The sequence below is a fragment of the Macrobrachium rosenbergii genome, chromosome 3 (genome assembly GCF_040412425.1).
Source record: "Macrobrachium rosenbergii isolate ZJJX-2024 chromosome 3, ASM4041242v1, whole genome shotgun sequence".
NCBI classification, from domain to species: domain Eukaryota; kingdom Metazoa; phylum Arthropoda; class Malacostraca; order Decapoda; family Palaemonidae; genus Macrobrachium; species Macrobrachium rosenbergii.
The window spans coordinates 24,548,698-24,574,353 of record NC_089743.1 but is presented as its reverse complement, the minus strand read 5'-3'; the positions used below and the strand labels follow the sequence as shown (position 1 = coordinate 24,574,353).

The window sequence follows — 25,656 nt, the reverse complement described above, 5'->3', positions numbered from 1 at the left end:
CTGTCAGAAGAGTCGCGCCCTCTGACTGCCTTCACCATGCCTACTGGGTTCTACCAGTGCAAGGTGATGCCTTTCAGCCTCAAAAACGCCCCTAGCTGTTTTCAGAGACTGATGAACAAAGTCCTGGCAGGAATCAAGAACTGTGTCGTCTACCTCGACAACATCGTAACATATGCCAACACCTAGGAGGAGCACCTGCAAATCCTAAACCAAATCCTTACTGCCCTACACAAAGCCAACCTGGTAATCAACCTCAGGTGTCAGTTTAGCTTGGCCGAAATAACATATCTTAGTCACCGTGTGGGGAATGGCGAACTGATGTTGAAGGAAAATAATGTCCATGCCATTCGGAACATGCCTTACTCATGGACCAAGAGGGAAGCTCAGCGATTTGTTGGGATGGTGCTGTACTTCCGACATTTCATTCCAAATTTTCCTGATGCTGCTGCCCCTATCACCAACCTCTTCTGAGGAAAGCAGCCTTTTCATTGCACTCCAGAGTGTGAGAGGGCATATGATCACCTCAAGGCAGTCCTAATTAGTCAGCCCATTCTCCACACACCCGACTACAAACGGCCTTTCTGCATGGAGCTTGATGACAGCAACATCGGCATTGGGGCAGTATTGTTCTAAGAAAAGGACGAGGTTAGGCACCCAGCAGCCTACTATTCCAAGAAACTCAAACCAGCTGAGACTAGGTATAGCACTATAGAACAAGAACTTCTGGGCATGATCTTGGCCATGAAGTAATTTGAGTCCTATCATGCTGGTCTCCCATTGACCATCTATACTGATTATAACCCCTGTAAGTATCTCACGACTTTCCAAAATCAGAATAAGTGCCTGATGCATTGGCGTCTCGACCTCCAATTGGAGGATCGAACACATTAAAGGTATGGATAAGAAGATCGCTGATGTCCTTTCTAGGCATCTCAGCTAATGACTGAAGTAATAACCTGTTACCCGTCCCCTGCTGTAACGTGGCACTCCTACCAGAGTGAGGGGTAATGTTATGCCCATTTGAATGAGCACTCCAGAAAGCATAAGATACTTCCTTCCTTGACTCTATCCTTTCATTGTAATCTAAATCCCAAGACCCCAATTTGCAAAACCCATGTAATTACATGCATGGTTGTATAATCATGTACTGGGATTTGTACCACGAGGCACCCCCGATGTTAGTGCCACGTCTGGCACAGTATCACCGCGTACAAGTATCATGGAGTCACCTAACATAAGTCCACGAGTACTTCGTTGTAATGCCTCATCAGAGCAAACTAACTGCATGACTTGGGATCTCGAAGCTAACTTTATCATTAAGTGCATGACTAATTTTAGAAATTACTGTAGAAATAATGCTCTAACCCTATTTTATTTTGTTACTCTGATTCATGATATAATAAGTCATTGAATACATTTATTTTGACTGCAATAAAGTACACTTTATAAGTGATGAAGTATAATTTGCAATTGATTGAGTCAATTGAGCAGAATTACTAATTTTAAGAAGTTAGTGCAATTAAAAGGGGAAGTAAGGAGAGATAATAGCTTAATCAGTTGAGCTAACTTATTCGTAGACATCCCCACCCAATTCAAGGTGCAGAATGTCAACTTGTTTGGGGAAGTGTAACAAGGGAGACCTCTTCTAAGCTACCTTGCCCTCTATGCTCTGCAATAATGTAAAGTATAGCCTTCAGAAACTTGATCTGCTTTTTATTTCTTTGAAACAAGCACAGTAATGTTAATAACACCACTGACTAACAAAGGCAAGTTATGGGAAAATATTGCCCCTTCCTAAAGAAATCTTTCATTTCTCCCCCTTGGTAATCTTTTAATCTTCTTCCTTGACCTAGTGACTGCTCGAGATCTTTCTTCCAAGTAATGCCTTTTGGAGGCCAAATCCTTGCCGGAAGCACAGACGAGCCAGTGAAGGAGATTAATCCAGAAAGAAAAAGCAGCTGGGCCCATAGCAACTGGTCACCATGTGGCTAGTGCCCTGCCACATGGTCTGGGTGACATAAAAAATGGACTGCCAAGCAAGCAGACACTGCCAACTGGAATGAAGAGAAAAATAATCCGCTGAGGTCTTAAAAGGCAGCGAATGAGCGGCGCTTCCTCAGAAATGCCCAGTAGCAGAATCCACACTTGCCCCTTTTGCTCCACTCCCTTAGAGCCTTGACCCTTCCCCACGTGGCTGTTTTGAGCTTTAGTCTTTCTAAAGTGCAAGCCCCTTAAATTCTTGCCCTCCATGCTGGCGCTGAAGACGATGACCACCTTCCATGCTGGCGCTGAAGACGACGACCCCCTGTCTCCAACTAAAAGGTAATGTACCAGCAGTGAGGTTGTGAATCAGTCAAGAATCTTTTATTCCTCTACTAAAATTAATTTCATTTCCGAAGTGCAATTTCCCACAGAGACCTGACTTATTTAGTGCTGTGAGTAAATGTCCAAAATTCACATGTATTTCATCAGTACTTAAAACCAAGTTGCTTTGGCACCTTCCGTGCACTACCTAGTTTTATGTAAGTAACCGAGTTGTGCTTGTGTCATTGTCCTAACCACTGCCCCTCACCCAATGGTGTTCTTCGATGTGTATTTTTCCCCAGTTTAATTTATTGTAAATTCAGTTGTTCAACAGGACTCTGTTTTACCTGTCTGTTTCGAATTTCCCCATTCTTCTGACTTAATTGTTGATTGTAAATATAAGTGATTAAATTTAAGTTACCCTACGTGTTTATCTGCAACTTTCCTTGTTGAAGTGAGGCCTTCAGCTTAGATTTTCTATTTGTGTTTTACCTGAATCAGCTCCTTCAGTCAGATTTGAAAGTTTCCATGGTAAGTTCCTCACCCACCTCAGTGTAAAACTCAATATATGTGTACAGTATGTGTGTGTGTATATATATATATATATATATATATATATATATATATATATATATATATATATATATATATATATATATATATATATATACAATTTTATGTAGTTAATGACTTTTTATATTCCCTATTTTATCAGTCGTAACACTATAAATTTCACAAAGGCCGTAATTCCGTAATATCCTGTGTGTTATCAACAGAATTCGTTGTCACATAGCTGTAAGAAACGCCATGTACAAGAGACCTTACTCATTCATATCTGTGGGAACTGGAGCGGTATTGATAATATTAGGTGTTGTAAATGAGTGGTCTTTTGCTCGGCGAATCAGATAGTGACATTTATTGAAAGATTAACACTCAAAGTTCAGTCCTTGGAGAAAAATCGGGGAAAATAATGCTGGTGAAGCTTGTCAACTCAGTGAAGAATGATCCCCTTCCTCCCTTAGCAGCCAGCACTCATCATCATCATCACCATCGCCTCCAACGCCTCACGACGCAAACGGCATCGGTAATTCCGCCACTCATGACTTTCCTGTGCTTTATTTTCCACAAATCTCTGTTCGTCTCCAGCCTCCCTTCCCATAGTTCTCATCCAGCGCTCAGATAATCAAATCCTGTCATAAAAATGAACGACGCATAGTAATTGACATACTCTTGAAGAGCCTAACAGAGTAATCAGCTAATTGCACACATCATATTGTACAAATTTTAGTACAGTTACTTTGTCATTGTCCACAGTTATGTGCTTATATTATCTGCATCTTCGCACAAACATTAACTCAAGTTACAGACTAAGACAAACTGGGGCGTTGTGGACAGAACTCTGAACCTTTTTTCCTATATAATTGGTAATATCAATTCAACCACCAGGGGCGTCATTTCAGATTTTTGATGGCGGGGGTGGGGGGCCGCAAAGGCGGTTTGGCGAGCGAAGCGAGCCAAATCACCTGGGCTTTTTTATTTTGAGCTATTTTATGTGCTTTTTGAAGCACAGAAAATAGATAGATAGATATAACTTAATGTGATGACACATTTGAATTTCGGTAGGGATAATGGAAAACCAGCTGCTGTTACTTCTTGGGGCTTGGTGGGGTGAGGGCGGGCAAGTTGAGGCTGGGGGGGTGCATCTTGAGTCTTGGGGGGCAGTTGCCCCCTAAATGACGCCCCTGTCAACCACGTATAATATTTGATATTTGGGTAGAATGTGTTTCCATGATGAAATAATAATACTATCAGGCTTATAAAATACACCATACGATTTTGCCTTTTACCTCAGACGAAGGTATTTAAAGGTTGCAGCTGTTACAAGACAACTTCATGTGAGCAGGGTAACAATAGTCCTGAAGGTGTTACGGCTTCACCTAAGACGTTTCAGCGGTAATTATATGTAACCAGTGATCAACATTGTTTTAATGTTCGAACCTTTTGAAAAAAATTTTGTATAATAATATCGTTGCGTTAAATTTACTTGACATTTGCTTTATTGTTCGTTTTAGAAAAGACCGTAATATTAGTAAGTAAAACTTAGAGTAGATAAAAATGCATTGAAGAAGAGGATATAGTTCCAAGCCTCCATTCACTAGTACCAATCCCACTAAGTGTACAATGTAGCCTTTTTAGCTAAATTTGCTCCTAAGTAAAGCTAGAATTGCTCTAGGTAAGCTCTCTGAGTAGAATAAACAATAGTAAGAGCGTTTTAACTACTCTCAGTTCTCGCTAAGGTTATTTTAGTCTAAGTAGTGTTTCAGTGTACAAGTGGTTCTGCGCTCTCTTTGGAGACTCTTCTCGGTGTATTTGCTCAATTAGGTAGATTTGCTCTGGAGTGCTGCCTTCGAGATGTCAAGTGGAAAATGCAAGTGGGGTAATGCTTAAACGATTATTTTATTACAGCAGTATGAAGGGTCCCCCAAACGCTGGAAAGTCATTAAATCAATACCGTTGTAAAGAAGAGAAATCAAGTGCTATAAAAGGAAAAGTAGTTAAGCTCCTGAATTTGAAATTACAATTAAGTGGAACAATCTGCACTGTAAAATGAACAGTGAAGTGTGAGGAAAAAAGGAAGGATGGCAAGGGGACAGATGTGTTGGGTAAAAGTAAATGGGAATCTTATCATGCCCTTCACCTCAACTGGCCGCACGAAACCGGGAGGAACTACTACTACTACGAACAATTAAGGTAAGCAGAACGATATGTTTTAATCATGAATATTTTAAATGTACATATCCAACGTATGACCAGTAAACATTAATTTACATTCACTTGTAGACCCCATGTCAATATATTCGAGAGTTTTATGATGAAACTAATATTAAATGGGCAAATACTTTTGATTAAGTATAGATTGTAGAGAATATATTATCCAAGTATTTCTATATGTATATATACATACATATATATGTATATTGTCACGTTCACGCAGCAGTGCAAGGGAAAGGATGGCTCTAATTATGACCTAGATAACTGCAACTGACTTACAAGAGGGGCTGCACTATGGTGAACAGAAAATGTAATAGTAATTATACTCAAATTACAATAGGGTTAAGGGTTTAAGGCAAACTTAGAATGTCCATTTAGAGTATAATTCACTAAATGATCAGAAGAGAAAATATTTACAGGAGCTAACACTGGAGCTCCATGGCACTATTCAAATTACTTTACTAAATTTACAAATCACTAAGCAAAGTGCCACAGCATGTGCAAGCGTTATCACCAAGCCACCTTAGCCTACAATATGTGGCAAAGATGGGAGAGGATCCTAGAATGTACAGGAAGGGGTGCAGTAATTGAGGCAGGAGTACACTGGGATTTCCGGATATCTTGGCCAGATATGGTACCTGTAGTTTGCAGGACGATGGCACCATTGACCTACAGGTAATTCCACACAAAAGGTACTCAAAACACGGATCTGCAAGAGCAGGGATGTTGAAATACATGAAAGGGAATGGAATGACACTTATCTTGGAATACGTAAGCAAATAGCAAGGCACTCGTATCACTCTTTTACTGTATATTGCACTTGCAATCAAAGCAAAGTTAGAATTAACACTAGTATTCCAAAATATGGAATATCAAAGCACCACAGTCAAAATCACATGAGTCTCTGAAGGAGAACAACAAAGAGGTAGGCTATGGAAACAGGAGAACAGGTGGAAAAATAGGATAAGGCTAAAATGGTGAGGCTGAGCAGTCAACTTCCAGTCACATTACCTTAGTCCGTGGACAAGACATGAAGGCGATCAGAGCCGGGTTCCCGTAGCAGTGCGTCAGTGGGAGCTGCATATAGTACTGTCCCCCACCATAGAGGGAGTAGATGAAGTAAAGGGCACTGGCGATCTACAGGGGCATCAGCGCGCAGAGGGTAAGGCGGTGAGGTAGGACCACCTTCAGAGTGACAGTATCAGAGGGAAGTCTTAGGGGGGCACGATCAAAGTCCCTGGACAAACAGACTTCTTGGCTGATAGACGTAGTAAGATACACTAGCAAAGAGGGTCCGGCAGAGCTTATATTTATACGGCAAATGGCACCGAGGAAGGAAGGGTACAATGCGGAGATACTTAGCAGGGAGGAGCAAGGATGAGTGGGAGGAGTCACAGGTGGGTCAGGTCAACCTGGTGACCCTTAATGGCATGACAGGTAAAAGCAAGGAGGGTCAGCTTCTCAGGGAGGTCTCGTGACGAGATTGACTGGGGGACTGTTAATAATAGGCTAACTCTCAAAAGGTCTGCGTAAATGTGCAATGGGCTACTGATTTTCCCCACAAGCAAAATTTAATATGGTCAGGTCAGAGGTTGATAATGATTTTGGGTACGGTCATAAAGTTATCTCCTCATTTGACACCTGGCCATCATTATTGGAGGGCAAGGCAAGGGAGAAATGTCAAGGGGACTTTGACAAAACATTTAGTACTGCTTTTAATTTTTACGTTATGTTATATCAAAATTATCAAGGTGGGAAAAGCAAAATACAAACGATCAGAAGGACATCTGTAACACCTTCCGACAAAGGAAGACGTTACACACCCCTTTCGGGCATAAACATCTAGAAGATTTTACCATATTGATAGACATAACTTCCTCTCTCCTCTAATGTATCTCAAAATCAAAACACATTTTATGCAAGGTTTTCTTCTAGACAATTCAAACTAAGAGGCAGCAAAGTATGTGACTTATAAAAGCATGTAAACTAATTACTTTAATTCAGATTTGCCTCGTATATTCTACACGTTATCTAAGGTAATCGTAACTTACAAATCCATTTCCGCAAGGATTTAGGTTGATTTGATCAGAAAACCTTCGTCTGATTTCTTCACACATATACTTGTGCTAACCCATACACAAGGTAGTGCAACTGGTAACAGTGCAAAGGTAGGAAAAGAAAGCTAATATATAGGCAGTGTGGCAAATGGGAAAGTTAGATAAGTTAAATATATTTGGGGAATATATTTTAAGACACAAAATTCAACCGGTAGGGAGTGACTTGATCACCATCTCTGTTAATGGGCATCAGTCACTGGTAAATGTGAAAACCTGACTCGTCAGGTAGCTATGATTGTAAAGTCACCACATTGGCGCCGGCGTAGTGTTTCGGCGGCGCCATTAATTAAGTCTCCGCTGAGCATGTTTTCTTTGGTGACTTCCCATTTTCTTCAAACTCAATTAGTCACGCCTAAAACGTGCCAGGTCACGCATTTTTAACCATTTTTACTTTATGCGTATTTATACAAATGTCACACATTGTGTATCACATGTTTCTTCATTCACAGGCATCAAGACTGTATCCATATTGTAGTTCTGTATGTTTTTGTGTTGTAATTTATACTCGTTCACTGCATATTATTGTTTATTGTTTCAACCTCAGGTCACAGTCAATTCCATTGTCTCTTGCAGGCCGGCGTCAGTCGGCCGCTATATAAACTGCCTGGATCTGTATTAAAGTAGCAGTAACTTTTACCTGCTCGTTTCTTTGACACCTTACAGTGGTGACCCCCAGAGTATCCCGGAGCCAAGGCCCTGCTCTCCAGTTGGGTTAGCCGCTTCGGCGTCCTGGACCACATCACAACCGACAGGGGCCCCGCCTTCCTCTCCAAGTTGTGGTCTGCCCTGGCTCAACTGCTGGGAACCACGCACCACACCACCACAGCGTACAACCCAGCAGCCAACGGCCTGGTCGAACGGTTCCACAGGTCCCTAAAGTCATCCCTCATGGCCCGCTGCACCGCCGAGGACTGGAAACATCAGCTGCCGTGGGTCCTCCTGGGTTGAGAACCGCCCCAGAGCCGACGGCACCCCATCTGCAGCCGAACAAACCTATGGGGAACCCCTTGTGGTGCTGGGAGAACTCGTGACGGATGAACGCCACTCCCCATCACTGCAGAGGCTCCGCGACGTGGCCGGCAAGTTCGCCCCTTGCAGGTGCTCATACATCGACAAAGCAACCACCTTCATGCCGCCACAGCTGTCATCCGCCACCCACGTCTTCGTCAGAGTCGATGCCGTCCGTCCACCACTAACCAAGTCCTACAGGGGACCCTTCCGCGTGCTGGAACGAAACAGCAAGGCGTTCCAGCTGGCACTCCCCGGCAAGGACGACTGGGTTTCAATAGACCACTTAAAGCCCACCTTTCTGTCGGAGAATCCCGACAGCGACGCAGCACCCCTTCCGCCCAACCGCACACCAGCACGCCCTTCACCCCCGCAAGCGCGGCCGCCCCAGGAAGGGACCACCCAACCAGCAGCCTCACAGGCGGGAGGCCCCTCCGTTATCTTCAAGAAGCCGCGGCACCCTTCAGCGTCCCAGCAGATACAGGGATTAGTCAGACGCGTCCCTCGTCTTGGGGGGTATTTGTAAAGTCACCACATTGGCGCTGGCGTGGTGTTTTGGCGGTGCCATTAATTAAGTCTCCGCTGAGCATGTTTTCTTTGGTGACTTCCCATTTTCTTCAAACTCAATTAGTCACGCCTAAAACGTGCCAGGTCACGCATTTTTAACCATTTTTACTTTATGCGTATTTATACAAATGTCACACATTGTGTATCACATGTTTCTTCATTCACAGGCATCAAGACTGTATCCATATTGTAGTTCTGTATGTTTTTGTGTTGTAATTTATACTCGTTCACTGCATATTATTGTTTATTGTTTCGACCTCAGGTCACAGTCAATTCCATTGTCTCTCGCGGCCCGGCGTCAGTCGGCCACTATATAAACTGCCTGGATCTGTAATAAAGTAGCAGTAACTTTTACCTGCTCGTTTCTTTGACACCTTACATGATCATCAAAGACCATACAGGACTCTTAAGTATTAGCTTTGACAGTGCCTGGGTATCTGGCACTTGGCACTCTGCATATCACTCAGAGTGGGTAATGTAACACAAAGTTAGCGGTAGATTACTATGAGTCGTTTAATGAGCGTTATTGTAGGAACAGAAGTAGTTACACAATGTCAAATGACAGGAAAGGAAATTACTTACATTTTGCAGAGTTAGAGAAAGGGAGTGACTTGGTATCTGATTCTAGATTACAGTGCCAAATTACTTAAAGTCAGGGCACTGTGCCAGGTTTGCACCAGTGCTCTGAGAACTCGTTGGTTCTCCTAGGTTACCTGGGCATCCTATGCCAGTGTTTCTTCTTCCAGTGTCCTCTTTTGAAGTGATAGTTTAAGTTTCTAACCAGTCAGTGACGCCGAATCCAAGGAAGGTGCTGAAGTGCTATATACTCCTGCTGCTGTGACAATGGGAGCAGTGACAGTTCCAACAATTTCCATCAGAACACCTTGCTCTGCAGTTTTGGAAACAGAGGAAGGTGGTTTGGTGGGCATTTGAGGCTCACAAGTAATGATGACCAACCCAGGCATGGGTTGTGAGCCCACACCTTTGGATGAGCTTCTGCCGGGGTTGTGGGAATCCAGAGAGGGTTCTTGTAAATGTCGGGTTGGCTCTCTGTCAGGCACAGGTAGCAGAGCCAAGCCGAGTGAAGAGGTGGGGGGAGTGCCAGATTGTAATCTATAGGGAAATCTATGGGGTACTCTGGGTCTGATACACAAGCAGGACCAGGCTCAGGAATCCAATCTTGATTTGGCATGGCACTGTCATCTTGGCAGGGCCATGCTTGGAGCTTAAAGTGGAATAAGGCTTGACAGTGTGTAAGCAGCAGAACTGTATGGAATCCGCAGGCTAGGACAGCGCATTGCATGCGTGGTGTAGAATTCTGTCATATATATATATATATATATATATATATATATATATATATATATATATATATATATATATATATATATATATATATATATATATATATCAGTGCCGTTTCTAGCTGTAGGCGGACCAGGCGATTGCCTAGGGCCCCAAGCCACCGGGGGACCCCAGGGTAGGTTGGAAAATTTAAATTTCCCAAGCCACTCGGGGGCCCCCGATCCCCTGTGAAAATTTTTAATTTTAAAATTTAAAATTTGAAAATTTTAAGGATTTTATCATGTGCACCTCATATTATATGTATACCTATGACAATGTTCATTTATTAGCATTTGTGTAATTAATTGCAATTGTTGACACTACAGATTTCTGTGCTTTATAATTAGTTAGACCCATCCATCGTTCCCGTTAAGGGACCCTAAACCCTATATTTTAAGTAAAAATAGTCGTCAAACCGAAATCTAGATAAGCAACCCATAGTACTATATACTATAGACATTGTACTTTCAGTTTCGGTGGGTTTTTAAATACCACCCTCCATTTAAACGCCGCGTGGTCGTTCTTGACTTATGTAAAAATATTACAGATCGCAATTTCGTTATTACTTTCGGATTTTCTCATTTTTTCGTGGTTCCTTGCAATGTTTAAGTTTCTCGGTTAGATAAACGTTTGTCCTCGAGTCATTTCATACCAAAGGCGGGTAGTTGCCAAGCAACTATTTTGTATCGCACGTCGTTTCATATCAGTGTCTCCATGAGAGTTTGTTTACGTTTAGTCTGAGGTACCATGAGTGACTGAATTCAAGGATATTATTATATTCCTTCGTGTTTCCAGGTAATATTACTTACTTCGATTCTTTATACAGTTGTTCCAAGATGCCTAGGCCAGGGAAACAAGTGAAACGACAGAAAGAATGTACATTTAGGGGGTGAAGCATTCAAGCAAAATCTTGAAACTGAAAAGAAAATCCTCAGTGAAAGTCCATCCATAAAACGTTCTTCTTTAGAACATAAATCGTATTCAGTGGAAAGCGTGTTGACGCAACCATTGGGAAGTACTATTATGAAATATGATTAGGCTATATTGAAGGTGTGTTTAGAAAAATGGCCTGTCCATATTGTCGTGAAAATTTTTATATTGACGTGGAAATATTATATAAATTACTTGACTGTTCCATTTTTGTTATGTGCAGAGGGTGTGAAATCATTATAAATGATGATATGGTAAAATTACAGTTTCGGTCAAATTCGCATTTCCGATATAAAAATATATTATCCCTGGCGTAAATAGTGTGTTTTCAACGAATTTGACCTTTATTTCCTCCTCAAATGATCAAATTTAGAGATACAGGGCCCCCCCCTTAATAACTACGATAATGGGGTTCCACAGTGGGAAATCGGGGTTTTTGGGTGGGGGAATACAGAAAATGAGTAAAATAAGAGCTGTCTAACCTACGACAGCAGGTGAAGATCCGCCAATAATAAAACCACATGTAGACGGCAGTTTAAGCCAAGGATCTTTTGTCAGTAAGGGGGTGGCGGAACGGCGCTGTGCACCTTATCCGCAGAAATAAAGATTCTTGGCAAGCACGTTTATTCTGGCAAGCGAGTATTGTTGCGCTGCGCGCGCGCGCCACAGGTCTAGCGTGGATGTACATACTACCCAACCACTTCACTTACCTTAAATAGAATCAGAAATTGCAGACGTAAGTTTTTCGTATGAATCATCTCAAAATGAATGATAAGTAAAAAAATAGAACATATCCGAATTTGACCGAAACTGTAATAACACCAAAGATATATGTAAATGAAGCTTTTTACTATTAACTTCTATGGTTGTTTATGTAACAGTGTTGTTGGGGTTAGGCTGCAATGGGTTTTCAAAACTGATTGGGTGCTTGAGTTTAGGGAAAATTAGTAATAAAACTTACGGAGGGTATGCTCAACACATTACTGAATTGGCTGTAGCAAAAGTGAGAAGTTTACTTATGAATACCATAGAACTTTTCAAGGTGGGAGAGCAGTATTAACAGTATAGAGGCTGTGCGGTACCAGGCCTCTAATATAAGGGAAGCTTTGCTGAAGATCAGGGAAGTGACGGATCCTGTGATCAAGGTTGAAGCCCAAAGTTTGGCAGAAGAGGTGGGTCATACCGATTTCTCATTTGCAAAGTCCTATGGTATGACATTCTACACCATGTGAACCATGTCAGCAAGCTCCTGCAGTCTCCCAAAATGCAGCTTGATGTGGCAGTTTACCTCCTCACTAAAGCAAAAACATCTCTGACTAACTACAGAAGAACTGGCTTTGCTTCAGCTCAGGCCTCTGCTAAAGACATGTGTGAGGAAATGAATGTAGAGGCTGTACTCAAAGAGAAAAGACTAAGAAGCACAAAAAAGCACTTTGCTTATGAAGCCCCAGATGAGCCCATTGCAGATGCCATGAAGAGGCTAGAAGCAAGATTCTTTAATGTTGTTGTTGACACAACCATTGAATCCTTAACTGATAGGTTTAAAACACTGGGTGAAGTGAGAGACAGATTTGGAGTGCTGCTCAATTTCCAAAAACTGGATGATCAGGCACTGAGCAACCAGTGTGATGGAAAGGTACGGGCTGTGGAAGTCAAAAACTTGCCAAGGTTACCCTCAGATGACATGACTACTCTTGAGCTCCTCACCTTTATCCACAAAAAACATTTGGAGGAACTGTATCCCAATCTGTGGGTTGCCCTGAGAATCGCCTGCACTCTGCCTGTGACTGTGGCCTCAGCAGAGAGGAGCTTCTCAAAGCTGAAGCTCATCAAGACCTATCTAAGGTCTTCCATGGGACAGGATCGATTCATTGGTCTTGCAATAATTAGCACCAACCATGAGGTGGGCAAGCAGGTGTCATATGAGGACATCATTGATGACTTTGCAAATAAAAAAGCCAGGAAGCAGACATTTTGAGGACAATGCATTGTTACTGTGAATTATTAGTTCTTTTTCTGGTAAGTGTGTGACTGTGATGTTAATTAAGCGTTATTTTAAGTATTGGTTTTTTTTTATCTTTGCACTTTGAAATAGATGTGAAATAAATAAATGTGAAGTGTATTAGTTTCTTGTATCTTAGTAGACCATCTAAAGGGCTAGGAATCGCTTCATCACAGTTGGACAAACCCCTCGGGGATGTATGAAGTACCTACCCACCAATCTATCTAGGGCCCCCCAAACAGCATCTTGCCTAGGACCCCCTCAAAGCTAGAAACGGCCCTGATATATATATATATATATATATATATATATATATATATATATATATATATATATATATATATATATATACAGACACACACACACACACACTTTCCTGCTATGGACGTCAGAATTTCTTCATACTCTTGCATTTGGACGTCAGGCTTCGTTGTGACCAGCATATCCAAAATAACGTGAAGAATTCGAGAAGTTGAGCATTCTACACCACACATGCAACTCGTTGTGCTAGCCTGTGGATTCCATACAATTCTGCCGCTTACACACCGACAGATTAAGGTTTGTGCATCATTTCGTTATTAGGCTGTTGAATGCAAGATCCTCCTTTTTTCTCTTAATTTTTTTTTTTACCAAAGGCTTTGGCTACATCCAGTGTGTGACACCTATAATTATTATTCAACTCCATGCTCATCTCTCCGAAAAATCAAGATACGTCCTAAGCTGCTTAAACTCAATAACCTGAGAATCGACTTACCCACAGGCTTCATATTTTTGCCACCGATAATTGTCAGTTTTTTTTCTACCAAAAGAGCATGCTTCGGATGCGAGCACTTGAATTTTTCTGTAAACCCATGTCCTTTTCACGAATACTAGGAAAAATTTGTGTTCATGGGTGTCAAGACTGGCAAACTTGTAACAGGGTAAATGATTTTTTGTCATTATTTTACGAATTTTTCTACCATCACAAAATCACAGTCTCAAAATTCATTCCAGTTAATAAAAGGAACTCTAGCTGATGGATAGCTGGAAATATTCAGATGTTTATATATGGCCAATTTTGTAGAAAAAAATAATCACTCCACGAAGCGTATTGAGAATTTGGAGTAAGGATTGAATCGTTTTTTCTTAGCTCCATTCTTGTCTCATTCACTCATTAATTTAGGGAGCATGATTTCCTTCTCCCTTCGCCATTCCATACTTGAGTAGTCTGGGTGTAGATGGATGTCTGAAAACCAGCATACACTGAACTGCTAAGTGTTCTCTCTCTCTCTCTCTCTCTCTCTCTCTCTCTCTCTCTCTCTCTCTCTCTCTCTCTCTCCTGTATATATATATATATATACACAGTAAACCCCCCGTATTCGCGTTCTCATGGTTCGCGGACTCACACATTCGCGGGTTTCTCTGTGGAACATATCTAGCCAATTTTCGCGGAAAATTCACCCATTCATTCACGGTATTTTTCACTGAGAAATATTCACTAATTACTGTATTTTCATATAATTTTCATGAATAAATGCACTTTTTGTGATAAAACTATTAAAATACTCAAGTATAAGCATTTTTACAGGGTTTTTCTTGGTTTAAGCTATCAAAATGGGCAGTTCTAAGTGTTTTTAGAGGGTTTTAAGCATTCATGGATTTGACCTATTCGTGGGGGTTGTGGGACACATCCCCCATAAATATGGGGGTTCACTATATATATATATATATATATATATATATATATATATATATATATATATATATATATATATATATATAATATAATGTGTGTGTTTACGTGATATTGTTTATTCACCAACATTAAGCTACAAATGTCATTTAATGTCAAATTCACTCGGCCTTGGAATAAACACTGAAGGGGAACTTATAAATGATAAACAATCCGTTACCTTGTGGACTCAAACCACCGGATGGTTGGGAACAACAACATTTAGTGACGCTGACTGTTATGCCATCAAGAGCATGTAACATGGGAAATCAATTTATAAGCAAACCCAACTTCCAAACTGGCTTACAAAGTAAGTGTAGTGTTTTTCATTCTGGTAACAAACTGAGGAAGGGAGTGAGAAATTTAGCCCCTACATAAATTTTCGCCATGCTTCCCCTTTTTGATACATCTTTTTATCTTTCCTGAGACCTGGTGACTGCTTGAAATGACCTCTTTTCAGCTAAAGGTGAAGGGAGAAGGAAGCCTGCTGAAACCCGCCAGAAGAGTTGAATCCCCCTGGAAATTAGCGAACATGGGTTGCCAGAGGTTTTAAGAGGTGCAAAAGAAATGAGTAGGTAAAAAGTGAACTGCTGATTTATTCATGATCCAGGCGGTTTATATAGCGGCAAACTGGCGTCGCACCGCAGAAAACAATGGGAGCATAGGTGACCTGAGGTCGATAACAATTAACAGTAAAATACAGCGAACGAGTATAATTTACAATGTGAAAATAGACAGAATTAAAGTTGAATACAATCTTGATGCCTGCGAAAGAAGAAATACGCGGTACATAAATTGAGGACAGATAAATAATCACATACATTGTTTAAATGATTGGATTTACATGACCTGGCCTGTCAGGTGTGATGAATTGTAGATACAAAGAAAATGGGCCGTCACCAAAGAAAACTTGCTCAGCAGGGACTTTACAAATAGCATGATCAGCAGAGACTTTACAAATGACTTTACAAATACTCCCCCCCCCCAAAATGTAGGTAACGTCTGATTAGTCGGCGTATCTGCTGGGGCGTTGAAGGGTGCCCCAGCTGTGTGAGGACAACGGAGGGACGTCCTGTGTGTGAGGGTGGCTGATTGCTGGTGTGGGCGGCCATTTCTGGGGGCGGCCGTGTGTCCATTCCTTACGAGGGCCCGATTGCGGCAGTGGCTGTGCCGGCGGAGGGTGCGGTGTGCTGACGACTGTGTCCTCCGGGAGGGCAGGCTTGACTCGGTCAATTGACACCCAATCGTTCCTCTCGTGAAGTGCGAGCAGGAACACCTTGCTGTTCCATTCCAGCACGCGGAAGGGCCCCCTGTAGAGCCTGGTCAGTGGCAGGCGGACGGCATCATCCCTGACGAAGACGTGGGTAGTGGAGGCCAGCCCGGGCGGCGTGAAGGTGGCTGACCTGTCGGTATATGTCCTCTTGCAGGGGGCGAACTTGCCGACGATTTCGTGAAGCCTCTGGACCGATGGGTTGTGGCGATCCTCTGTCACTAGCTTGCCCGGGACCACAAGGGGCTCGCCGTAGGTTCTCTCGGCTGCGGACGGGGCGCCGTCAGCCCTGGGGGCGGTCCTCAACCCGAGGAGGACCCACGGCAGCTGGTACTTCCAGTCCTCGGCGGTACAGAGGGCCATAAGGGACACCTTCGGGGACCTGTGAAAACGCTCGACCAAGCCGTTGGCAGCTGGGTTGTAGGCCGTGGTGGTGTGATGAGCTGTCCCCAGCAGCTGGGCCAGGGCGGACCACAATTCGGACAGGAAGGCGGGGCCTCTGTCGGTTGTGATGTGGTCAGGGACGCCGAAGTGGCTGATCCAGCTGGAGAGCAGGGCCTCGGCGCATGCGCTGGCGGTGGCTTCTTGCATTGGCGTGGCTTCGGGCCACCTTGTTGAGCGGTCTACCACTGTCAGGAGATATCTGGGCCCGCCTGACGGGGGAAGGGGCCTGACGACATCAATGTGAACATGGCCGAAATGCTGCCCTGGCTGCGGGAACTCACCTACCCCGGATTCGGTGTGCCGCCCCACCTTGCTGATTTGGCAATGCAGGCACTGCCTCGCCCAGGTCCTCGCATCCTTCTGCACTCTGTGCCAGACGAACTTCTCTGACAGCAGCTTGGCCGTCGTCTGCCGGAGGGGTGTGACAGGCCGTGGATGATGTCGAATACCTGGCGGCGGCAGGAGGCTGGCACTAGGGGGCGGGGCTGGCCGGTGCTGACGTCGCAGAGGAGATTTGTGCCTCCGGGGGTGAGGGGCACGTCCCTCCACTTTAGGGACGTGATGGCGGTGTGGTAGGCTGGGGTCTCTGGGTCGGCGGCCTGCTCCCTGGCGAGGTCTTCGTAGCTGATCCCCAGCTGCACCGCGTTCAGCTCAACTCTGGAGAGGGCGTCCGCCACACGGTTCTTCCTGCTGGGGAGGTACTTCACGGAGCAGGTGAACTCTGCAATGGCCGAGAGATGTCGCTGCTGCCTGGAAGACCAAGTGTCCCCTTGCTTGGTGAAGGCATGGACCAGCGGCTGGTGGCCCGTATAGATTGTGAAGGGCGTGCCCTCCAGGAGGAACTTGAAGTGCTGGACTGCATGGTACACTGTGCAGAGTTCCCTGTCGAAGGTGCTGTAGTGGGCCTCTGCAGGGTTGAACTTCTTGCTGAAGAAGGCGATGGGCTGGGGAGCGCCGTTGATGACCTGCTCCAGGACAGCACCACAGGCGACGTTGCTGGCGTCCGTTGTCAGCTGGAGGGGGACGCTGCGATCCTGGTGGGCCAAGGCGGTTGCCTCGGCGAGGGCAGTCTTCATCAGGGAGAAGGCCTGCTGCTGGCTGGGTCCCCACAACAAGGATTTGGTCGGCTTTTCAGGGTCTCCGTCAGAGGGGCCGTGGTGTGTGCGATCCCGGGGATGAACCTCCTGTAGTAGTTCACCATCCTGAGAAACCCTTGGACGGCCTTGACGGAGATGGGGACGGGAAACCTGGTGATGGCTGCGACTTTGGATGTGAGCAGATGGACGCCATCTGGGGATACCTCGTGGCCCAGAAAGTCGGCTTTCTGTACGCCGAAGGTGCATTTGTCGAAACGTACGACGAGGCCGTTCTCCTGCAGGCGCTGCAGGACTGCCTGGATGTGTTTCTGGTGCTCCTTGTGGGACTTGACTTGGAAAATATAAGGATATCATCTACATAGCAGACGCAGCACTTTAGGTCCCCCAGGATGCTGTCCATGAGCCACTGGAAAGTCGCCCCAGCGTTCCTCAGGCCATATGTAGAGAAGGCGAACACATAGGACCCGAAAGGCATGATGATTGCAGTCTTTGGTATGTCCTCTGGTGCGACCAGTACCTGAAAATAGGATTTCAAGAGATCCAACTTAGTAAATATTTTGGCCCCGTGGAAGGAGGCCGTGAGGTCCTGCATGTTCGGCAGGGGATGATGGTCAGGTTCCGTTGCGAGGTTGAGCCGCCTGTAGTCGCCACAGGGTCTCCAGGAGCCGTCCGGTTTCTGCACCATGTGGAGGGAGGAGGCCCACGGGCTGGAGACCTTCTTCCAGATTCCCATCTGTTCCATTTCGGCGAACGCATCCTTGGCCTCCTGAAGGCGTCGAGGGGGAAGCCTCCAGAACTTCGCATGTGCGGGGGCCCTTTGTTTTTATGTGGTGATATATGCCATGTTTGGCTGGGGCCCCGGACTTTTGGCGGAGCTTGGGCCTGAACACATCAGGGAACTCCATCAGCAGCTGCGCGTACTGGTGGGGGGCGGCAGAGCAGATGGTGGGCACCTTGGGTCCCGTTGCCAACGGGAGGGACTGGCAGGAGTCTGTATCGAGGAGGCGCTTCCGACCGACGTCGACTGCCAGCCCGAAGTGTGCCAGGAAATCCGCACCCAGGAGTGGGGTCCTAACGTCCACGACAACGAAGTCCCAGGAGTACCTCCGGCCAAGGATGGAGATCGACAGGGGCCTGGTTCTGTAGGAGAGGATGGGGGACCTGTTGGCCGCCATCAGGAGGCAGCCGGGTCCGGTTCTCGCTTGCGGTCCTCTCTAGATGCCGGGAAGATTGATCTAACGGCCCCTGTGTCGACCAGCATCATCCTGCCGGAGACGGTGTCGCGGACGTAGAAGCCTACTGGTTCTGGGCCCCTGGGTTCTCCTGCTGCCATGGCGGCTTGTCCTGCTGGCCACCGCCTCCCCCGTTTTTTGAATGGGCGAATGAACAGGGCGGCAGGCAGTTCTGGGCATCCTTGCCGAACCGCCTGTGGTAGCGGCAAAGACCCGGGAATTCTATCTGCTGGGAGGCGCTGGGTGCCTCCTGGTGACGGCGTTGACCTCTTGCTCTGTGCCCTCCCCCTGCTGGATGGTGCTGACTGGGAGTGTGGGCACTGGTACCCGCTTCGTTGCCTTCACGGAGTCTGTCAAGTGCTGTGCTGTGCGAATCAGGTCTTTGAGGGGCATCGCGTAGGGCGCAGGGATTTGTGTGGGGACCTCCGGGAGGAGCTGACGGAGGAGGAGCTCCCGCGACAGGCTTATTTCGCGCTTCTTTTTGCTGCCGTCGGTGTCTGGGAGGGTGAGGAGGTCTTGGATCATGCCCCATGACTCCATGACGCTCTGATCCTGCCGCGGGTTGAGGTCGAGGGCGCGGGCGGCCCGCTCGGCAACCAGCAGGGAGCATGTCTCGAGGGTTTTCTTCAGGAGGTGGTAGGTAAGGGGGCATGCGTCGGACACCCACGGGACGAGCTTCCTGTAGATCTCCTCTGGCAGGTCGTTGAGTACTATATCTGCCTGCAGCACCTCGCTGTTAAGATCCGCAATCCTGAACTAGCTCTCGACCCTGTAGAGCCACGCCGACGGATTCCCCTTTGTGAACGGCGGCAGCTTTATGGACAGGGCGGCCCTTGATTGTCCCACCGGGCTGGGGAGAGTGCAGCTCATGGGCAGGGGTGTGGAGGAGAGTGAGAGCCTCGCACAGGGACAGGCGTGGGTGATATGGGAGGGAGGTAGACCTCCAAATCCGCAAGGTCAGCAGTTAACTGAACGAGGGAAGGGATGTCCGCGTCCATACTTGCTCTTTGCCCTCTTAAATGGAGTAGGGTACTCGCGTCAAAACGCAATTGGGAGCGCGCCGTGTGAGTCCGCTAATGATGCTGGTGATTTTGCCGACGAGAGTCGGCACACCCAAACGCTGGTTCAGCGCTGTGATTAGTCCACTAAGGGCGCGAGTAAGCTCCTGAAGCCAAGACTGAGTCGCCGTATGGGTCTGCTAATGGCTTCGGGAACCACTCCGGGGTCACCACTTTAAGAGGTGCAAAAGAAACGAGCAGGTAAAAAGTGAACTGCTGAGTTATTCATGATCCAGGCGGTTTATATAGTGGCAGACTGGCGTCGCACAGCGGAAAACAATGGGAGCCTAGGTCACCTGAGGTTGATAACAATTAACAATAAAATACGGCAAATGAGTACGATTTACAATGTGAAAATAAACAGAATTAAAGTTGAATACAATCTTGATGCCTGTGAAAGAAGAAATACACGGTACATAAATTGAGGACAGATAAATAATTACCTACATAGTTTAAATGAATGGATTTACGTGACCTGGCCCGTCAGGTGTGACAAATTGTAGATACAAAGAAAATGGCCTTCACCAAAGAAAACTTGCTCAGCACGGACTTTACAAATAGCATGATCAGCAGAGACTTTACAAATGACTTTACAAGGTCACCAGGATTTGGAAGGTCTTGAGACAGAAAACGGAGATTGTGACGCATGTGACAGAGTTGCCATCTTGACCCCTAAGGCCAGATGCTGACGATCCCAGTGCCCTCTTAGAAGAGCAAGAAAATAATCCTCTGAGGGCATAAAACCCAGGCACAGCTGGCCTCGCCCTCAGAACCCTATCGGTAGCAGACCTGACACATTGCCCCTTCCTTGTTCCTTACTAAGCTGACCCCACGTGGCCATCTTTCGGCCAGCCCAGTCACGTTTCCTGTGCATTCCCATTAAACTCACCCCTCCACCCCTGGTGTATTTTTGACGAGGCTCTCCATAGCTCCGTTCTAAGGTAACGTCCCTGATTTAAGGTTATTTCAACAGTCATGTAACTTTACTCTTTGACTGAATTTCATTTCTTTTCTGAAGTGCGATTTCTCACAAAGTCCTGACTCAGTTAGCCCAGTGTGAAGTTTTAGCATAAGCATCTTGCACCAGAATCAAGTTATCTAGGCACCATATGTGCAACCCTCGATTCGCCTGATGTCGTTATAATTTCTGTATGTAACCGCTTGCACTGAGACAGTTTCACTAGCTGTGGAAATAACTGCTTGTCTTGTGCCTCTTGCAGTGGCATTCCCACTGCAATCAATTCTTCAGTGTCCCTTTTATGAGGATTCCCCATAGAGTCTTCAGTATTTGAACAATTGATGAAATATTTAACCACATGGCAGAACATTACTTTACTTGCATATCTTTCACCATTCTTCTCATTGACGTGTTTAATTGTAAATATATTCCATTTAAAATAAACCTAAGTGTTTATCTGCAACAGTTCCTAGTTGAAATACGGCCTTCAGCCCAACTGTTTTTCTATTTAAGATTCCACCTGACCTAGCAATTGCAGTCAGAGTGACAAGGTTTCATAGTAAGTTTACTGTTCTCCAGCTAGACCCCAGGATTGGATCCATGAGCAAGGAATACAGTAAGTAGGTCAGAATGAAACCTTAATAAGAGGTATAAGTTGATACCGACTCTGGTGTATGTTTTTCCGTTAGATTCATGTTTTTGTACTTTAGAGTCTATATCAACCCCCCACCACCATGACAGCCGATTGTACATTTGAAACATGAAGTTATCTATGAATTTTTGTCACATGCACGGTTACGTTTTTAATATTCACAAACATTAAGCTACAAAAGTCGTTTATATGTTTAAAGCACATTTATTTATGAAATACATGTATATATATAAATATATATATACATGTATATATATATAATATATATATATATATATTTATACATGTATATATATATATATATGTATGTATATATATATATATATATATATATATATATATATATATATACTGTATACATATATGTATGTATATATACATACAATATACATGTGTATATATATATATATATATATATATATATATATATATATATATATATATATATATGAGAGAGAATGAATTTTGTGGCTAACCGACCATGATATGGCAAAAACACCTGACGAATATTATGTACAAAGTTACAGGGTATGTTTAGTTCTATGTAGGTTTTAGGATCACGGAAGATTTGTGGAAAATTCATAATCCGCTTCATCGTTCGCAGTCGTCTTTTTCATACTCGGGATCTGCATTATCATCACCGCTTAGCTCACTCGGTTCCATAACCGTAGTCTGAATTCATTAACGTTGCCGTCTTCATGAATTTTAATTAATTCATCACTGCTCTTATCACAATTAGTAATTGAGGAGCATTATGTATATTTGCTTGAAATCCCTCATACCTTTCATCTCTCGCTATATATTGAGTTCTCGTCGTCATCGTACCAATATTGCTACAACCTTCGAGCGTCATGCTACAACGAATGTCCTTGAAGTTTGTCCGAGTCTCACTAATTTCTTCCGTAAGCTAGTATCATTGTTTCTCCAGAAAAATTAGCATTCTTCTTTCTTTGTTCGAATTTCTGCTTCAGTTCGCACGAGTCTTCTCTTGCTTTTTTTTTTTTTTAGAGAGAGAGGGTAAATGGAAACTAGTAAGATGGAGGAATGTTAGTACATGAAGTGGAAATAGTAGGTCCATAAATGTATTTTAGAGTAAATATTTCACCTGAAGATAGGATGAGAGATGGTGTTAGTCACAGAAGAGGTGAAGTAGGAAAAGTATCGGGATATATGCTGAAGACTGGGAGGGAACGGAGTGTCTATGGAAGCCAAGGTTGGGGCGTGTGAAGGAACAGTTGAGTTAGTTCTCCTTATGGAAGTGGAGAGTGGATGTTGGATGTAAATGGAAGACAAAATGATTGGCAAAAGTCTTGGGAAATATTTGCAAACAAAAGAAAGATGGAACTCGTTTTCAGTAAAAGAGGATACTGATAAACGCAGAAACTTGGACAAATGAATATCAGTATTGATGGTGAAAGAATAAAGTACTTAACTCGTATAAATAGGATGAGAGAAGAGGTAAGTCACAATAGGTTTGGGAGAAAAGCGGATTTTGTATGGAAGTAAAAGTTAAAATATATGAAGGGATTCTCTAGGTAACTTTTCTTTATGAGAATGAAATCTGTATGTTGAATGCAAATGAAATGGGGAAGGAAAAGGTCGGGGCTGCTGAGGTGAACTGCTTGCGTAGCATATAGGATGAAAAGTGTAGAGGTACGAAGAAGACGCAGTCAAAAGATTAGCACATGTGAGAAAATGGCTGTTGAGAAGGTTTAGTCACGTTGAGAAATGGAGGCTGACGTACCTGCTGTGTAGATTTTAAGGATAAGCACATTTTATGAAAATGAAAATTCAAACATATTGTATGGAAGTCTATATGAGGAAACGGAATCAGTTACAAAACGTGATTTAAATATTTCTTCTGACTCTAAACTGGAATTATAAATCCAAGCACCAAAATGTAATAGAAATGCATTAGAAACAAAAATAGTAAGCTTCTTAAAGGATCATTTATTTTGTTCTCTCCGGTCTCATAACTGAGCACAATTTTGATTCTGCGTTCATCTCAGCGTTAGGTTCAAACGGATTTTAATACACTTGTATTACATTAAAAATACACACTGTTATTGTCATCTGTTGATAAGTGCTGGCATTAAATCTTTTCTTACTTTCTGGTTAACCGAGCATATAGAAAACGAATTTCCATTCCACTTATCCACACAGAAAAGTAAACATGCTGCAGGTGAAACGGACCGTAGTTTGATAGGTGCTTGGGTGGAGGTGTGGGACACCTTGAATATATAAAACAATCAGAAATTTTATAATTGTAAGAACTTACAATACAGCTTGACCCTCATACAAATCTTAAAACTAGAAACGTGCGAATAAAAAATTTATAGTTGAACACAAATCTAGAATGAAGACGAGTTACAACAAAATTAATTACTTTGCCAGTGAGATAAGAAGTCGCTTTGGCAAGCCATGACTAACAATAAATCATAGAAGATAGTACTATAATTTTACAGTGACATCTTAAATGATATCTTCTTACTCAAGATATCCCAAACAATTACGTTATTACTTAAAATTTGCCAAAGACTGCCACATCAGGAGATGATTATTTGATTGCTGTAAAGTACCACATAGTTAAACCATGATAATCATTATTTCTTTCCTCTTCTTTACCAGGACCTCTGAAACTTCTGCAACATGTTCCTTCGTCTATCAGGGTCAATGCCAAAGTTGCTTCTCACTGAACAGCTCCACCACCAAGACACAGCTGCATATAATTTACACTGGGACAGCCAGATTAGCAGCAACTTCAGTGGAGGTGAGTTGTGACATTTTCTCCTGCGAATTGAGGTAGCGTTCTTTAGGTAAGTTAATGTGACAAGAAAGGTTATTCAGCCAGTGGGTCTCGTAGAGACGTTTTCTCAAGGAAGTGAAGTCCTGCGGCGATTGAGTGAACATTTCAGAGGATTTGTTGAATGTAGAAGATAAAAGAGCCGCAGGGCGGAAGAATGCAAGAATAGTATGGGTTAGTTTAAATTTGAAAATCTTGTGGAAGGCACTGATTGTCTACCATGTAGGGAGGGCAGTCAAGAGACTGAAGAAATCTGTTGGTGGGACTGGACATCTTATGATCTTGACGAACTACTAATTTCGCTGGCTGGTTACTCTATTCATGCGGGGATTGAATGTACTTTCAGTGCCTCGTCCTCCATACTCTTAGCACCGAAAAAGTCATTCACAGAAGATTAGGAGCAGAAGGAAGTAGCACTTTCAAGTCTTCATTGTTTGCTATACAGCCTTTCTTTGCGGACTTTTATTTAGAATGATGCTCGTGATTCCTTTAAATGATCAAATCGAAACGAAGCGTTTCGTCATTCTGAATCTGCACGAGCTACTTGCTATCTAATTGACATTTTACTTTTCATCTGGCTTCGGTTTCAGTACTCAGTTGCACTTCTTTACTTTCTCTGAAATGCAGTATTGACACAGTAATAAGCTTATCAGAGTGTTCTCCAGTGATATCCTTGCTCTGGAAAATGGCTGGATGTATGTATGTAGAGCCGAACCTGATAACTGGAAAGAAAGAGGCCATTCATTGCCATAGTTAGAAATAAATGAAATATAACAAATGATAAGATAGCTGGGGCAAAATGCTTTAAAATGCTGTAAAAAAGAGTAGTAAAGAGAAAAATGAAAATGAAGTCAACTTCAGGTAAAAGTTTGTCACGAAAGCGTCGAATGTCCCCAGAAACTCAGATTGTCTTTAAAAATGAGATGAGGGCACCATTATCACACTCATCCTCCAGCGCATCAACCTCAGATTCATACAGAAGGTGCATCTGCCGTCGATTAGATTTGGGAGAGTGCAGCATCTGTGTCGCACGTCGGTCGCTGAAAACACAGTAAGTCGTTGATTAGAACTATATCGAGGGAAGGAAACAGCGGAGTCCCTCCAACTCCCCCGTTGTCATATCTCTAAATGTGAGCTTTTATGTAGATTTTCTCCCTTCCATGTTAACCCGGCACATATTTGATCGCAACCTTTTTGTGAAAGACCGATCGATGTCTTTACTCTCAGAGGATGTGAGGATGGTAAGCAACTCGCGTAATCTAGTAGGGGTTTGCTTTCAGGTGTCGTGAAAGTTTGTTATACTTACAGAACTCGATGGTGAGTCAAGAAAAAAAGTACGTCGTGCAGTATAACCATACTCTCTGATATGAGTAAAGCTAAGAATAAG

General features: G+C 43.8%; 1 protein-coding gene across 4 annotated transcripts in view; it reads left to right on the top strand.

The window, feature by feature from the left end:
- The window catches only part of LOC136853369 (uncharacterized), a 162,020-nt gene that overhangs the window by 50,041 nt on the left and 86,323 nt on the right, over positions 1–25,656 (top strand). Inside the window, exons 1-2 of one of the 4 annotated variants that reach the window (XM_067128794.1) lie at positions 2,131–2,322; positions 24,095–24,236. In XM_067128794.1, coding sequence (XP_066984895.1) covers positions 2,249–2,322; positions 24,095–24,236 — 216 coding nt within the window. In that variant the 5' untranslated portion in view covers positions 2,131–2,248. Of the gene's footprint in view, positions 1–2,130; positions 2,323–4,770; positions 5,056–10,790; positions 10,908–24,094; positions 24,237–25,656 lie in introns of those variants that run through there. The other 3 variants (XR_010857438.1, XR_010857437.1, XM_067128784.1) reach the window with 3 other exon arrangements.